Raw genomic sequence first — 15634 nt, 5'->3', positions numbered from 1 at the left:
TTTTACGAATGAAAGACTCTTTGTTTGATGTAATTAGGTTTTTAAAGCTTAAGTGCATATCCATCGCTACACTTAAACGGATGAAAAATACATTAAAAAAGGATGTATTATGTTAACAGTTTCATAGACATTTATTTCTGAAACAAAATCAAAACAAATTTTTTCATCACAAATAAGAAAGTTTAACAACAGGTCAATGTTTTCAAAAATAAATAGTATAGTTTATACAATTTACACTGTACAGAGGCAAATGCCAGTATAATTTACCTTTTCAAGGTCCTAACACTTTAAATACACATTACCGCTTGGGCACATCTTTTCCAGCTATCTCCAGTTGAAACTTACATCTATAACACAGTGCTTGAACTTGACGATTACATTATTAACAACTGTTCTATAAACATTGTATTTTTTCCAGAGGAATAAGTTAATAGTGAATATTTCACTTACTTATTATTTTATTTTTGTTTGCACTTACTGGGCAGAGGAAATTCTGATAACTTATTTGAAAAGTAGGATTTCCTTCAGAAGCATCAGAATTTCTTTAGCAATGATCGAAAAATTTATAATTTGAACACTGAAAAAAGACAAAAAATAAACCTTGCTTTTTCCAAAACGTAAGCCTTGTTTGAGCTTAACATTTGGTCCGTTGCAGTAAAATTTAACTTATACTAAACGACATTCTAGATTTTTTGGGGAACCTAGCTCAACAAACAACAAATCTTTGTCCAAAAAATGTAGTACCAAGTCATTCAGCGAAATGACTCCCTGCAAACCCACAGATCTGATAGAGGGGAGGTACCTTTTTCAATTATTACTTGTAGACAGTAACATGGTATCTAACAAAAAGTATATCACTTTATCTCAAGAGAGATTATGTAATGAAATAATTCAAGGAATAAAGTTTTAATTAAATAAAGAGGAAGTTTTGAATATAAACAAATAATTTTTCACAGTATGATAAACTGAAGATACCCTTATTTTGATGAGTTTGTTTTTCATATCTGCTTGCAAATACACCAGTTATGAGGTTCATACAAGCAAATTAGAAAGGTAAACGTACCTGAAATGGGACTCATGATTTTTTCTAATCTTTTGTCCCCAACCTCATTTTTTTAAATTTTTTTTTTTTAGAAAATTCCTTGAAATGTTGCAGCAGGCATGACTAATTTTATATTCAAATATTTGTCAATTATCTTCCTCCTTTCTACTTAAAAATAAGAAAATGAGGGAAAATCGAACTTCGGAAAAAAGTACAGGAAGTAAATTCAAAAGAAACCAAAAACTCAAAATCCAGATTTGTTGAGATGACTATTGGTTCAACTGAAAAAGTAGCTGACTACTGAGTTGAAAGTTGCTTAAAGTAATATCACGGTTTTGTTCGTTAACAATCAGATTTTAGAAATTGAAAAACCACTAAACTTAGGGTCAGCTGAAAGTTGGTCACTCGAGCTTCATATGTCTAGCTGAGAGCAGATATATAACGCATACGTACCATTCATCAGGTTGTTAGTGAGCTTAAGACTGCAAAGATTCCCTGCTCTTTTAATCATTTTTTTTTTTTGTCATGAAGTAAGTAATGACAAATAGATATGCTCTAACTAAAAATTCAAACTAAAGTCTCCAAAATTTTCTACTCAAATACTTTCATTTCATTTTTTTCACAGCCAAACTTACCTACAAGTTTATACAATATTATATTCAAAAGGAGAAGGGTAACTTCATAGGCATTTGTTCTCAATAGATTATGATGGACTCGGCGAATTAATTCCGGGGGAAGTTCCAAAATTCAAAATGAATTCCCGGAGTTTGTAGCACTGAATTTATGTGAAGCATTTACGCAAGAATGTTGATATGCAACCAAAGAAAAAAGGAGATAAATATTCAAGATAAACATTTTAAAAAGAGTGATTTGAGAGCACAATATAGCTTCTTGGATGAATTGAAAAGAGATTGCAAAAGTGGTTTAGGGGCTCATTTAAAATATTCTTGACAGATGACTACCTTTACGGAGAGATATCTGTGAAACTAACAACCAAGCAAGTCTGAGAGATTTTCCAAAGTCTTACAAACCTTACATTTTTTTATAGTTTTCTACATTGGCAATAGGTAGTTTAGTTGTGGTTAGGGTGGGTCTCCCATATCTTCTTTTGGCCTCATCAAAGAAGGCACTTTCCATTTGTCTAACAAGTTCATTGAAAAACATGTGTGCTAATTGGGAGTGAATGAGGGATTTGAACTCAAAAGCAACAGAGAAGTCGATTACACAGGATTTCTTATTTTCTAGTCCCGGACTGAATTTCCAGCTGGTAGTTAGGAAGTCAAATAATTTACCATCAACACATTCGGCTTTAATTAGATTCGGTTTGACGAGAGTTACATTGGATGTGTAGCTTTCCACCACAGGAGGGAATCCGATTTCTAGCTTGCCACGCAGGAAATTATCCCTCTTTAAGGTGACGTCGGATCTTTTACAGAAAGGAACAAAGTTCCTGTAGTTTTCAACATCTGAGACCACATCAAACATTTCTTCCATGGAGAAACTGAAAACAGAGATAAAAACAACTGAACCTAGATTTAAAATACGAAAGCTACCCTTCGATGGGCTTGTAGAAAACTTCATCAAGAGCTGTAAGTAAGAATTGCTTCATATTGAAAGTGGCTTGAAAATGATTATGAGCACTCAGAGAAACTGAAAATTCACTCCTCAGGATTGCCACAGAATTTGGAAAATGAAATTCCCTGACAATTGAAGATATGGCAGATGGTTAGAAGATATAATTGAAAATAGGTTCCAGGCATAATTTGTAGTTTGAAACTTCAAACCCATTTAAGAAAGCAAATAAAGAAGATTTAACAAATTTTTCCTAACATTCTTGTCACTTTCCATGACATTTCCCAGTTTTCCATGACTTTTTAAAATTCCCTGACATTTCCCCGTTTTCCCTGACTGTGGCAACTCTGAAACCTTACCTTATGATCAGTGAGAGAAATATACGTACTTCTGAACTTCCAAAATGCATAAAACATGAAGACATGACTTGATTTGCATAAAATCACCTCAGTTTCACGACTTCAGGTGAAACTCAAGATGGGTCGACTATGCGACAGTTTTTTCATTAAATGAAACTACATAGCAAACACCTTTTGATCAACTCTTACTATTACATGCTCAATGCGCTTACTACTTTCTCGTTGCAAGTTGCATTTAATGAGGAGAAACAAAATTTTAGTTTGCAAGGAACTGCATCAAATGACAGGATCCATTTTGAGTTTCGTGCAGAATTATGAAACGAGGTATCTGTAGTAATGTATGGAATATATAATAAATTATACCTTTGCCAATCTATATTAAATTACATCTTTGCCTTAGTATACTTTATGAAAGAGAAATCTTACAATTACCCAAATATCCCAAATGGTATACCCAAATAGTGGAGTGAATTTCAGCCAATACACACACCATGATTTTTTTGAGGAAATACAAACATAACTTATTCCTCCTCAGTCAACTGAGATTTGACTGGTATTACAGATAAGGATGTTAAAAAATCATCCATGAATTACATAACTTTCTCAAAGGCAGAGAAAGTCTGGGCTTGTGTGACAGTCGAAGGGGGACATGGTGCAGCACTGCATTATTTCAAACTTTATATAATTTTCCTTTTCGCATTCAAGTTTAAATTTAATTTGTGCCTTGAGCTCCTAGGTGGTTTTCTAACTTAATATGAGTTATTCTTGAAATCTCGAAAATTTTACTGAAGTTTTTCATTTGTGAAACCTGATCCATGATGAAACCATGATCACATCTTATCCCCACTTCTATTAGAAAAATAGCTCCCCAACTCTACATATGATCAAAACTTACCCGACCAATTTCCTTCCATTGTAATCTTTTCTTCTACTTATTTTCGAGCCAGGAAAACTGAAGAAATCTCGATGATGCGTGAGTTTAGGGTCAGCTAAGCAAGCATTTGAGAAATGTGCTTGATGAAGATGATCGTACGAGTTTGATAGGGACCATAGTGATACAGACCGCCTGTTCAGGAAATACAAGAATATAAACATCAGAAAAAAGTACAACCTTGGCCTTGGAGTTAAGGTACAATAAATCTAATACTTGCCCAATATTTATTATTGATGTTGAACAGTAAAGATACAATACTGTATACAAAGATACAGCCTTGGATTATAAGATATAACATTACCCACATGTCTTGGCACAATTAGACAGTTTCTTGCAAAAGAGGTCTATCTGCAATGGAAATTTTAAATAGATAGACTTCTTTTTAACAAATGAGTCCAATCAAGAATTTCAATTACTTGGAACACAAGGCGAAGTAAGTCAAATGACATGCAACCCTTCAACAAAATTTCATTGCAAAGACAGAGATTTTCAACTACCTACATTTAACCTTCTATAGCAGTCATCTCTATCTGCTTTTCTTCAAGTCTATAAATGTAAGTAGTCTACTTGCATTTTGATGCAATCATTCGCTCTATTTTATTACTTTGTTTGTCTAGCAAGAAGAGGGCAGATGCAATTCAGTGCAGTCATAGATTTCATCAAACAACCCTATAATACAACTTTTGAGCCACACTTCACTGCAGCTTAAACCACAACTAAATAAGTAAGTTTGGTGACTTAGAAATAAGTCAAGATCAAACCCAAAGTAATCACAGCAAAAGATTGGGGGAGTTTTAAAAATGGGAGGGCCAATTAGAAAAATAGAAAGGCTACGAACTTCCTGTGTTTCTTACCCAACCTTTTACACGGATAGAGTTTGAATTAGAATTAGATAGATTAGATTTAGAACGTTAGTTAAGCTCATGTTGAGTCTCTCATAATGGGTCCGAGGCAGTTGATATTGATGTGTTAGCTAAACATTAAAATTTTAGGCTAAAAAGTTGGAAGGTACTAATTGAGTATCTTGAGAGAAGACTTCTAAACTAGTGTTTGTTCATCTTTTGAAAATGAAGAATAATAGTAAGTTCAGATGTTAGGAAAGCTTGATGTAGTTGAGTGAGTTGGACTTTGATCCGAGTTCCTCATTTTTCTGCCAGGTTGGCATTGATGAGTTGAGGAAAGCAATGGGTTGATTTCATATTAATACTAGAGACTTCATTAAAAAAAAAGCTGCTGTATTAAAGGAAGCAGAAAATCAGAGACTATAAATACCTAGACTTCGAGGAATTGAATTGAATCTAAATAGACATATGGTTTTGCAAGATAGGTAATTCAATAGTTTACACAATTGGAGAAATATACGTAATAATGGGGCTAGTGTAGATAAAGCTGCCAAATGGGTTGTTAATCTCTGGACTCAAAACAGGGATATCATGCTTAGGTCCATGGATCAACTATGGCAATACAATTTCCTTGAATACCTGCTTGACTAACATTACTCTATTTTAGTCCTTGTTTCAGTAGAATGACAGATCCAGTGCTGAGGTTGCATTTGACAAAATACAGTTATATTGAGATAATTGTGTTAGCGCTTGACGGAAATACGTATAATGAAAAATTACTTGTCATGGAGAAAATTTTGAAAAAGGAATTAATCAAAGTACATTTGGAGGAAGTGTGCATTAGAGTCAAGAGCTCTTTAAGCCTCAGAGCCATCAGATACTTGCTCAGTGGTCAGATTTCGCAAATGCCAGTAACAAAAGGCCACATCTTTGTCTCGCGGAAACATCACTGACAAATGTCCGTAGTTCTCTTATCAGAGCCACAACATACTTGACAAGGGGTAATGGTAATTCGCAAAAATGTGCGAGTCCGACGTCAAACACCTAATATTGGTTTGAATCAAAGTTCCTTCAGTGAGGACGGTGAGAAAACTTTAAAAAAGAGGTAAAAAATTTGAAGTTTTAAAAGCTGATGCAACAATTCAAGTTCAAAAGAGCTGTTAAATTTCAGCATATTTGTGATTTGGTACAAGGTTTCTAGGTTAACCCATGTAGATCAAGGTTACGTTATTCAAGGTTAAACTCAAATTTTAAAGGTCTTAGTTAAAAAAATGAATTGAATAACTGAAGTGTCAAATAAAATTTAATCACCTGAGAGGTCTGAAGCAATTTTCGTCGAAGTTTTTGTTTAAAGATCTGCGACTGAGCGACAAAATCGTGTGACGGCATGCCATTGAAAACAAACCAAACAAACTGAACTGAATGACAATTGACAGCCAGTGATGTGTAACTGACAGCAACTTTTCCCCTAGCTGTACTTCCTGATTCGCCAGAAATGTTGGAACTAGTTGCAGTTGTTGGCTACATTGAATTTGGAACCTGTCTCTGTTTGGATCCTAGTGTTGGAACCTGGAAAGGATGGTTCAGTTCCGTAAGATCCCATGTTAAAATCCGTGGGCAATTTCGGGTGATTGTGGCGCAGTAGAGCGCTCTTGTAGCGGGGTTTGGAACTAGAAAATTCGGATATTCACTGCTCTGACCGATAGAGTGCGCTAGCGTCTCGGGGCCAGGGTGGACCGCTTGGTAACCCGCCAGGTTTGAATCTCTAATCTTTTCCCCAGCCCCAACCAAGATTCCAAAATTGAAACAGGCAATACATTCTCCTCCACAATGAACTCTTTGTCATGACTTGGTTGAAAAATTACATAATCATGACGTGAAAGTGCACTGTGGAGGCTGAATTTATTGCCCTCACTAAATTTGGAAAGTTGTGATGGGAAAGCATACTTTTCTTTTATTTATTTATTTTTAAAAAGATGACTTTTTGAAACTGATATGAGTACAAAATTGTTTTTAATATGTACAGACTCTCATTGAATTATGAGGAGTAAAAGTCTTTAAACACTCAAGAAGCAGTCTTTAATGCAAAGTCTGAGAATAATTAAGCAAGGAGGAAAATGGATAACATTATTTCTTGAATGAATTCATTTTATTGACAATTTCGACATCCATCTTTAAAACAAAAGAGATGAACAAACAAAATATCAGTTCACAGTATAAATAATATACGAAATGGGTACATTGAGAATAAATATCACGGAATTGCGTAATGCACAATATTGAATGTAGGCATGACACAGTAGCATTACAATAAAGGAAGAATAAAGTCGAACAGAGAATGTGAAATTAAATTATTCGATAAGAGACACCGTTCGATTTGACGACAAATTGAAACTACGTTTTATTAATTTCTACGTTATTTTAAAAATTAAATTCCCTGACAATCTCGGTTTCCCTTCACTGTGGCAACCTTGCATTACACATAAATAAAAAACAAGGAAGAATTTAAATCCATGTGAGGGTTTTAAAGTCTTTATAAGCATTTACGCAAATTTTCAATACACTTCCCTTAAATTAATTAATTACAAAGGTTTTAAATGTGAGAATATCAGGCAAGTATTTAGAAAGAACACGAGAATTTCTAAATGATCCACTTAAAAATTAAGAGAAGGCCTTAAAACTTAAGTTTCGGCATAATTAATACCTCGAAGTCTATCCAAAAACTTCTGGAAATAGAAAGTTTCATTTACAATAATTTTTACATTAATTACACCTCTAATTGATAAAGTAATAACAAAAAATTTACACTTTACTTCTACACAAATTCGCTATTACTTAGGACAAGCAAGTTTCTGTACATAATAACTACCAACTGTATAATTGGTCAAATTGATTGAGTCTATCCAAAAACTTCTGGAAATAGAAAGTTTCATTTACAATAATTTTTACATTAATTACACCTTTAATTGATAAAGTAATAATCAAAAATTTACACTTTACTTCTACGCAAATTCGCTATTACTTAGGACAAGGAAGTTTCTGTACACAATAACTACCAACTGTATAATTGTTCAAATTGATTCAGAATTAAAAAATTTAAATATTTCTCAGAAATGCCAAAATATATGGGCATATATACATTATTACATACATTGAAACATATATTATGGAATACTTTTTTGCGCAGAGGAAAAAAAGTAAAAACCCATATGACTCATGAGATACTGAAGTATACTCGCCAGCAAGCATACTGCAATGAAAAACGCAGGGGTACATGAAAAATTTGCTCGCAGAGAGGTTAAACCTACTTGGAACAATAAATTTCTAAAAAGGTAGCACTAACAATAAGTGAATGAAATTTTCCATAATATTGACGGAATGATGGTGATTTACAATATTCCCAAGCTTCTGTGATGGGGTGCATCAAAAGAAGAATAAAAATGTATGTACATGAAGAATTCAGATTATTTATTCATCAGCATGTCTCATTGTTAAAACTTGCCAAGTTCCAACTCTACCCTTCTCTTTTTTTTTACAATTACTTCTACTTTGGATTTCTTCTCCTTTGCAATCTTCATTCTCAACAGGTTCTTTCTGCACCACTTTACGCTGACTGGTACTTGCATGTTCTCTCTTCTCAGTCAGTGCTGAAACCCTGGATGCCCCTGCACACTCGCCACTGTTTCCTTTTTCCTTCTGCTTCTTTTCTACTACATCTTTACCCTGCAATTTCTTCAATTTTTTTTTATGCTGTTCTTCAATCCTGTCTTCCTCAAATTTCTGATTCATGAATCGGACTTCCCATAAAATACGAATCCTGATAATTGATGATAGGAATTCATCCTCAATCTCTTGTGAGCATAAATTCAACCTTAAACCAAGTTCATCGATGGCCAACCTGATTTTTAACGCAATATTCCTCTCATGCGAGTGAGCAGAAAATGTTTGATAGAAAACGTTATCAATTTTTTTTAATTCCTCAAAACTCTCGTACGATGGTGCTTTCAAATTACCAAAATCTGAGCCAAGTTTGCTACTGTGCGCCTTGAAATACATGAACAGCTGGTAATTTTCCGTTAACATTCTCTCATCTGGGTCTACTAACAATTTGAATTCACAAATAGGACACTTATGCTTTCGTAAAAATTGACGAACTAAAAATCCACAACAGTAGTAGAGTGCACTTTCTTCAACTTCATCTAATTTGGCGTTCTCATTTAAAACACCGATCATTTCATCAGCTGTTAGATCCTCTTTAGGTACAGCACTCTTTTTCTTATTAAAAAGTTGAGGGGGCAACTTATTAAGGGTTATAACTGCCTTTTCCATTTCCTCTTCACAATTACTGGAGGAAGTTAACTTCATAAGGGAGGAGAGGGAACTCATTCTGAGACCACCCTCAAGCTGATTTGAGGTGGGATTGTCACAGCAGCCATGTTGTTGACGCAAGGTGGAGAAAGAGTTTTCAAGCACATCTTGACTCAGAAGTCGCGTTCTAATGAAGTTAACACTGTAATTTTTACTTAGATCATCAACTAAAAGAAGTAAACTCTGGATTGAGAGCTGCCAATCTTTCAACACGAAAGGTTGTCGCTTTACACCAATAAAAGCAGCATTTCTGAAGTAATCTAGTAACTTGGGTTTAAGAAAACTAATGTGCTCAGACTTGGGGCCGATAGCATACCTGAGAGATAACTTGTCCTTAGCAAATTGCATACTATTGTAACAATCATACAGGTCATTTAGGTCCTTACAACAGGTAGCAGTATGAACTGCTGGAGCAGGAAGGCGATTAAAAGCAATGAAAGTAAGAAGCGCAACACTAACTGAGTTCGAGAAAATTTGAGTAGCTAGTTTGACTTTCATTTTAGAAAAACTACTCCTAAAAATGACGTGTCTATCAGTTAGTTTTGGCGCTAATCGCAATCTCATTTTCTTTTGCGCTACGTGCAAGGCTTTGATGTACTTCCAGCTGACTGTCTCTCCCCGCCACAATAAGTCGTGACAAAGAAGATTATTCCTCATATTTTTTATTAAATGTGGAGGATCCCACAGAAAATAAACTTTCTCATTTCCATTCATAAAGTATGGTTTGTCTTCGGTGATACCTAAGAGTCGTACAAGCCTCCTATTTTTAGACCCTGGATCACAAATAAAAAGTTTCAAAATTAAACCTGCATAATTGGCAAAAGCAACACAATCTCGAACAGCTTTAAGTGCAACTTCAGCAGGATCAGTATCAGCAGTTAGCCAGTGACCAATAATCTGTTTCCAAGGGGATAGGATTCCCTTAAAAACAGCAACTAAACCCTCATTTGCTAGCTTACTTGATCGCTTCTGACCATCATCAGTGAAACCGTTCACAAAATCTCGCTTAATGTCATACTGTAAATGTCTCTTTATTGCCATTCCATCAATTATCAACGAACAAATTTTCTTCTTTTGAGACCATGTTTTCACATTTTCAATTAAACCAAGTTTTACATGCTCATGGATGCCTGGTTTTAGATGAAGAAGACTCTGATAACGATTTATGGTGGATATGCTAGGCAAAGGTATTAACTTAGCCAAATACCTGTAGCATCTTGGCCCATGGTACATTAGACTTAACGTGAAGTCCTTCATTTCATTGCTCCAGCGCATGCCTTTTTTTTTGCAACCACTCAGCTTCAATTGCGCTTGAAGTAGGATTCTCATTGCTGGTTTTAAATGTGGATTAGCTGCTGCAACAATTTCTCGAGCTGAAAGAGAAGAAGACTTCGGTTTCTTGACTCTTTTGATTTGCATCCGCAATCTATTGATGGTCTTGTTTTTTTCTTTAAGTCTCTTTTGCAAGCCTTCAATTCGAGCGCTTTCACTCCGCTTCCGTCCCATTGGCTGTTTGCAATCTGCAAAAGAAGTCATGGAATGTTAGCAAATAATGTAAGGCAATCACTAATCTTTCAAGCTAGAATAAATATTGAGTATTATAAGAAACTAGCCGCTGTGGCTCGCCTCGCGTCTGGCTAGGGGCTCCGCCTCCTGGAACCCCGGTCACTCGCTCCACGAGTGACTTACGTCTCACAAACAAGCCTCATCCTGTGCTTTAAATGCAGAAAGGTGATAAAGTGATGTAATTCAATTAGAACTCTTTTCTGAAAACAGGAATTCAAGAGTAATTGGTCCCTAAATCAGTTTACCTGTCATCAGCCTCTCTTGTGCTTCTTTGCAAATTTAAAAAGAAAAAAAAAAAAATTGCAAAATTGTAAGGACGCATTTTGAGTAGTTTCCCTTCAGGAATTTTTTTTCCTTCCTTTTTTGTAACTATACGGTAAAAAAAAGCGAATTCCACCGGGACAATGACCATGTGAGCCCCGCCCAAATTATGTTGGCCAGTGGGAGTAGCTCACTGGCGTTCTTCAAGACTCCACCCAACATAATCATTTATCGGGTGGCTGAGGAAGAAAATTTAAGGACTTAAGAAATGAGAAAATTTCCTTTTGGGGGTTAAAGTGGCGTTAAAAACCCATCAAAGCGACTGCCTAGCCCAAAGGACAACACCCTTTCAAGTTTAATACCTGGATACAGGGGCAACAGATTATGCAGCTGTTTACATAACAAAGAACAAGTGGATTTGTACTTCACTTTACCTCCATGATGCTTTGAAAGGTCGTCCACTTCTTGGTCTTTAAAGTAGACTCGACGATCGCACTTTGAGAGAAACTTATTAAATGATTTAGAAATGTTAAAAAGAAAATTCCAGGACATCCAAACATATCAAGGAAATGCTATGAACTTACAGGATGTCGAATTTGTTGGTTGGGATAATGCGTCTAACTGATGCTGGTTACTGCTATCAGGTACCGAAGTTGACAAACGACTTTTCTTTTGTGGACCTTCACTCCAACTTCCTTCGCCAATGGCGGAGATACTTGTTTTGCCTCCATAAGAATTCCCAAGTAAAGAAGTATGTTCCAAGGATGGACCTGAAAATGAAAAAATAGGAACACTTATTTTATTTGCATAATGCCACAAACTCATGGGAATCAACACTTTAATTTTTGGTTTTGCATTTTTCTAGGAATCTGTAACAATCCACAACTTACCGGCTTGCAAGTGATGGAACAAATGCAACATTAGAAGCATACCTTTATCCTCCTTATTTTATGAAGCATCTAATCTATTGTTCTTTGAATGAAACTGATAATTGTCTAAACCTTAGGGATAATTTTCAGTAGTTGTACTGAGTTAAGCAGAAAGGAACCAACCCACATTTTGGAAAAAATTCAGTTATGAGTGGTTTTGAACTCAACCACTGCTCTACCATCTATCGCCGAAAATTCAAAGTTTTGGTTGGAGCAAATTTTGCAGAAATGGAGCTTGAAGTTTATCTTTTACATTAAGTCTTATGCAGAAGCCAAACTTTAAACCTCTCTTTCTCGGTTCGATTCCGTTGTGGCTTGGTTCCTTTCTGTTTAACTCCGTCCAGTTATTAATCATGATGCAGTTAAGAAAAAAGAGAAATCTGTACCTTCCATTCGGTGTGCTTGATCAACATCTTGTGCCTCGCCAGGAACTGGAGGGAGAGTATTGAACAGACCTCTACGACTTTTGGATCCTGCAATCAAAATAACAGGAGATGAACCGAAAGTAACAAAAAGTGTGTGTCATTGATGACAAATATTGATGGAATTAAAAAACGGTAATATAATTTTAACTGGAATTAATTGATTAAAAAAAACCTTTCTTGAATAAAGAGGTCATTAATTCATGTTAAATAGTTTTCATTCGGCTTGTAAGAACTGAACTAAAGCTGAATAGTGCAGTAGCTCTATAAGTCAGGACACAACCCGAGAATGTGCCTCTTAGATTTTGATTACTATTTCACCAACAGATGGGCAGTTCATGAAGTGTCACGCTAATCACAAACCCATCACAGGCTAAAAGTCCTGTAAAGAAAAGGAGGTCATACCATCAGAGTACAATTTTAAAAAAAAAAAAAAAAATCTTCCAAATTACAACAGGCTTTCCATTTCAAACTTCAATATGTCCGATATCATTAGAGGTCAAGTTTTCCCCTAGCCTCTACGCGTAACACCTACAGCAAACATAGAAACTTCATTCTACTTACAATCCCCTTCAGTTTGCTACATTTCATTTTGATATGTGGGTATGCAAAAGTAATACTTAAAATTGGAGGTGGTAAAACATTAACAGGCATGTAACATTACGGGCAACCATATTATTGGTGTTACTAATTGACTCACCATAATGATGTTTCACAGTGTGAATATTCACATGCGGAGAGGCAGGAGATAAATAGGAATGCGCTGAGAAATCTGGGGGGGAATGAAAATCCGTCTGACGTTTGTCCACCAATCCAGCGGTGGGAGACTTATGGAGAGCCCAGTTATATAGGTCTTGCACGGGCACTGCATAATCATGCAGTCTTCTTTGGTTTTTGGCAAATGATCTGAAGCTCTCACTTTTGAAGTGGAGGGAACAGATCCTCAGATCTTTCTTTTCCAGCGACGGCATACCAAGGGCTTTGAGCCATTTTGATAACCTGTTGAGAAACAAAGATATTTTCTGTTAGAGTGATGGCAGAAAAAATATCAATTCAATTCATTTATTTAAGTTCTGTGACACATTAACGATAATTCAATTTAAACTCCGTCCCCCACAGAGAGCACTGCTCGAGTGGTGGGTGTCCACCACCCCACCATAATATACACCATGCATACAAATACGCTTTTGAAGATAAATTCCTCTGACGGATGTGAAAGTAATTCTGGAAACAGCAATGTGTGATAAATCAATAAAAAAGACATTATTGGAAAATTACATAGCACTTCGAGCTGCGTACTCTTGAGACTGGACACTTTGAACACCTGACAAAGGCACTTTCTTTTGATGAGGATCATGAGAAGAATGCAGTAAAATAGAAAATATTGATATCACTCAAATTCTTATAAATTCTGTACCAGCGTAGACATCGAAAAAAGTTGAGTCATTAGATATGGGCACGTCCAATGCATGCCCAATTGCCCATCCCACCAAAGATGGACAAGCAGCTTTCTTCCTCTGTAATTCGTAACTACATGGTTCGATGGGAAGTCAGTTCCATTTGAATAAATCGTATCGTAAATAAGTACTCTTAGTCTCTTACCTGGTTTCATCCGCTGGAAAAGAAAATAACGAAATGGTGCCGCAAGCAGTCCTGCTGCATAGGACACATTTTCGTTTCGCTGGAATCTACACTTAACGTTAACTTAAACTAAAAATGTTCGGCAATAACACACAAATCACTTTAGGACGCTTAGCCCGTATCGAATTGGAACTCCATGTCGCAAAAATCAATTAAAAGAAGCTAATGAATCACATGCTATTCGAATTCAGGCACGAGGAACGCTGCTACGATCACGCTACACGCTACGATTTTCAACATGTCTTCAACGGTTTCCGCGAATCTCGATCGTACGGCGTTTTTGGCGGAGCCATGCGGGAGCCTCTACCGCAGCGGCATCTATAGGCCAGAGGACGAAGTACAAGCTTCTCGGGTGCCTACGATAGAGAGCGGGCTCGAACAAGATTTGCACCCGGCTGAAGTATCCTTATACGTAGTATATATTTATCCATGCCCACGTTTGGAATCTTTTGGAACCAATGATGAAGTTTGTTTACAAACAAAAGTTGAGGTTAGCATGAGTATTTTTTAGTTCTCGATTGGATGGACGTAAAATTTTTGATCTCTCTGCAAGTTCTTTTAATGTTGTAATGTGCTACTCTATCCATTTTAATTTCAGAATCTGCGCGTTTCTGTCAGTTTTCACCGAAATAACGAACCATGTAGCAGATTGATAACCAGCATTCTATCACCGTGCTTTCATGCAATTTCCCACAGAATTCTTTCTCCTACTTCTTGCATCCTCACTTCATGTGGCAAGTTACAGAAATGACCTGTTGGGACGTAGTATGCAAATTTGCCCACGGTTGTTTAATTGCTCAGATGTGGAAGACATTGCAATCGAGGATCTAATTGGTGAGGGAGCTGTGAAAAGGGTTTACAGGGGACTTTGGTTCAGTCACTATTATGCTGTAAATGTGCTTAAAGAGCCTCAGTTCTCTAGAGATTTCCTTACTGGCCTTCATGTCTTGCAATTATTAAATGCTAGTCCTCACGTAATCAAGTTGGTAGGACTTTGCCGAGATAAGCGACTGTTCTTGAGCGAGTTTCATCAATTTGGAGATGCACGAAATGTTCACAAGATCCTCGAGGAATTGGCAAGTGACAGTATTGTAAATCGACTTAAATTTTGTATTAGTTATGTTGAAATTTTGGAATTTCTTCACTCTGAGAACAATGGCGTGAGGGTCATGTGTGATAGCAATGACTTGCCAAAAACACTGTCACAGTTTCTTGTTACTGATGGACTGCGGCTAGTCCTTAACGATGCAGATGCTTTACCGTCTGTAAGTGAAGCAGCCGACAAGAAAATAATATGTGGTCATCGAGAAATAACCTCCTCATTTGCTGCACCAGAGCAACTGTGGCCTTTTCCAGGCACAACTTTCAATCTTACAGCCATGCCCAAGTACGATGAAAAAACAGACATTTGGAAAGTACCGAATGTCTGTGAGCACTTTTTAGGAACTTATGCTAATCATAAAGTAGTGAAATATATGTTATTTGAAATCCACAAATTATGCAAAAGTAAGAAACCAGATGATAGACCTTCAGCAACTGCAATTAAGAATATGTACATTGAGTCTCTTAACAAAATTCTCCTCAACAGTTGACTGTGATTTTACAAAAAGAATGTTTGCCCCAAAATAATTTTACATTTTAATTAATAAAATTGTGAATAAAAATGATACTTCGGATTTATTCTTTTATTGTTAGTAT

At 36.1% G+C, this 15634-nt stretch overlaps 2 protein-coding genes across 2 annotated transcripts; one reads left to right on the top strand and one right to left on the bottom strand.

Moving 5' to 3' along the window:
* Nucleotides 1-107: 107 nt before the first annotated feature.
* LOC109043573 (coenzyme Q-binding protein COQ10 homolog B, mitochondrial) lies at nt 108-6225 on the bottom strand. Its single transcript, XM_019060816.2, has 3 exons — nt 6061-6225; nt 3869-4039; nt 108-2543 (listed from the first exon to the last, which is right to left on the bottom strand). The coding sequence occupies exons 1-3, from the start codon at nt 6141-6143 to the stop codon at nt 2075-2077; spliced, it is 723 nt and encodes a 240-aa protein (XP_018916361.1). The 5' UTR covers nt 6144-6225; the 3' UTR covers nt 108-2074.
* An 8478-nt stretch (nt 6226-14703) lies between these two features.
* On the top strand, nt 14704-15528 carry LOC109043533 (protein O-mannose kinase). Its single transcript, XM_019060736.2, has one exon. It carries the CDS (start codon nt 14704-14706, stop codon nt 15526-15528), a length of 825 nt encoding a protein of 274 aa, XP_018916281.2.
* Nucleotides 15529-15634: the final 106 nt, after the last annotated feature.

The sequence above is a fragment of the Bemisia tabaci genome, chromosome 2 (genome assembly GCF_918797505.1).
Source record: "Bemisia tabaci chromosome 2, PGI_BMITA_v3".
NCBI classification, from domain to species: domain Eukaryota; kingdom Metazoa; phylum Arthropoda; class Insecta; order Hemiptera; family Aleyrodidae; genus Bemisia; species Bemisia tabaci.
This window is presented reverse-complemented; position numbering and strand designations above follow the sequence as displayed.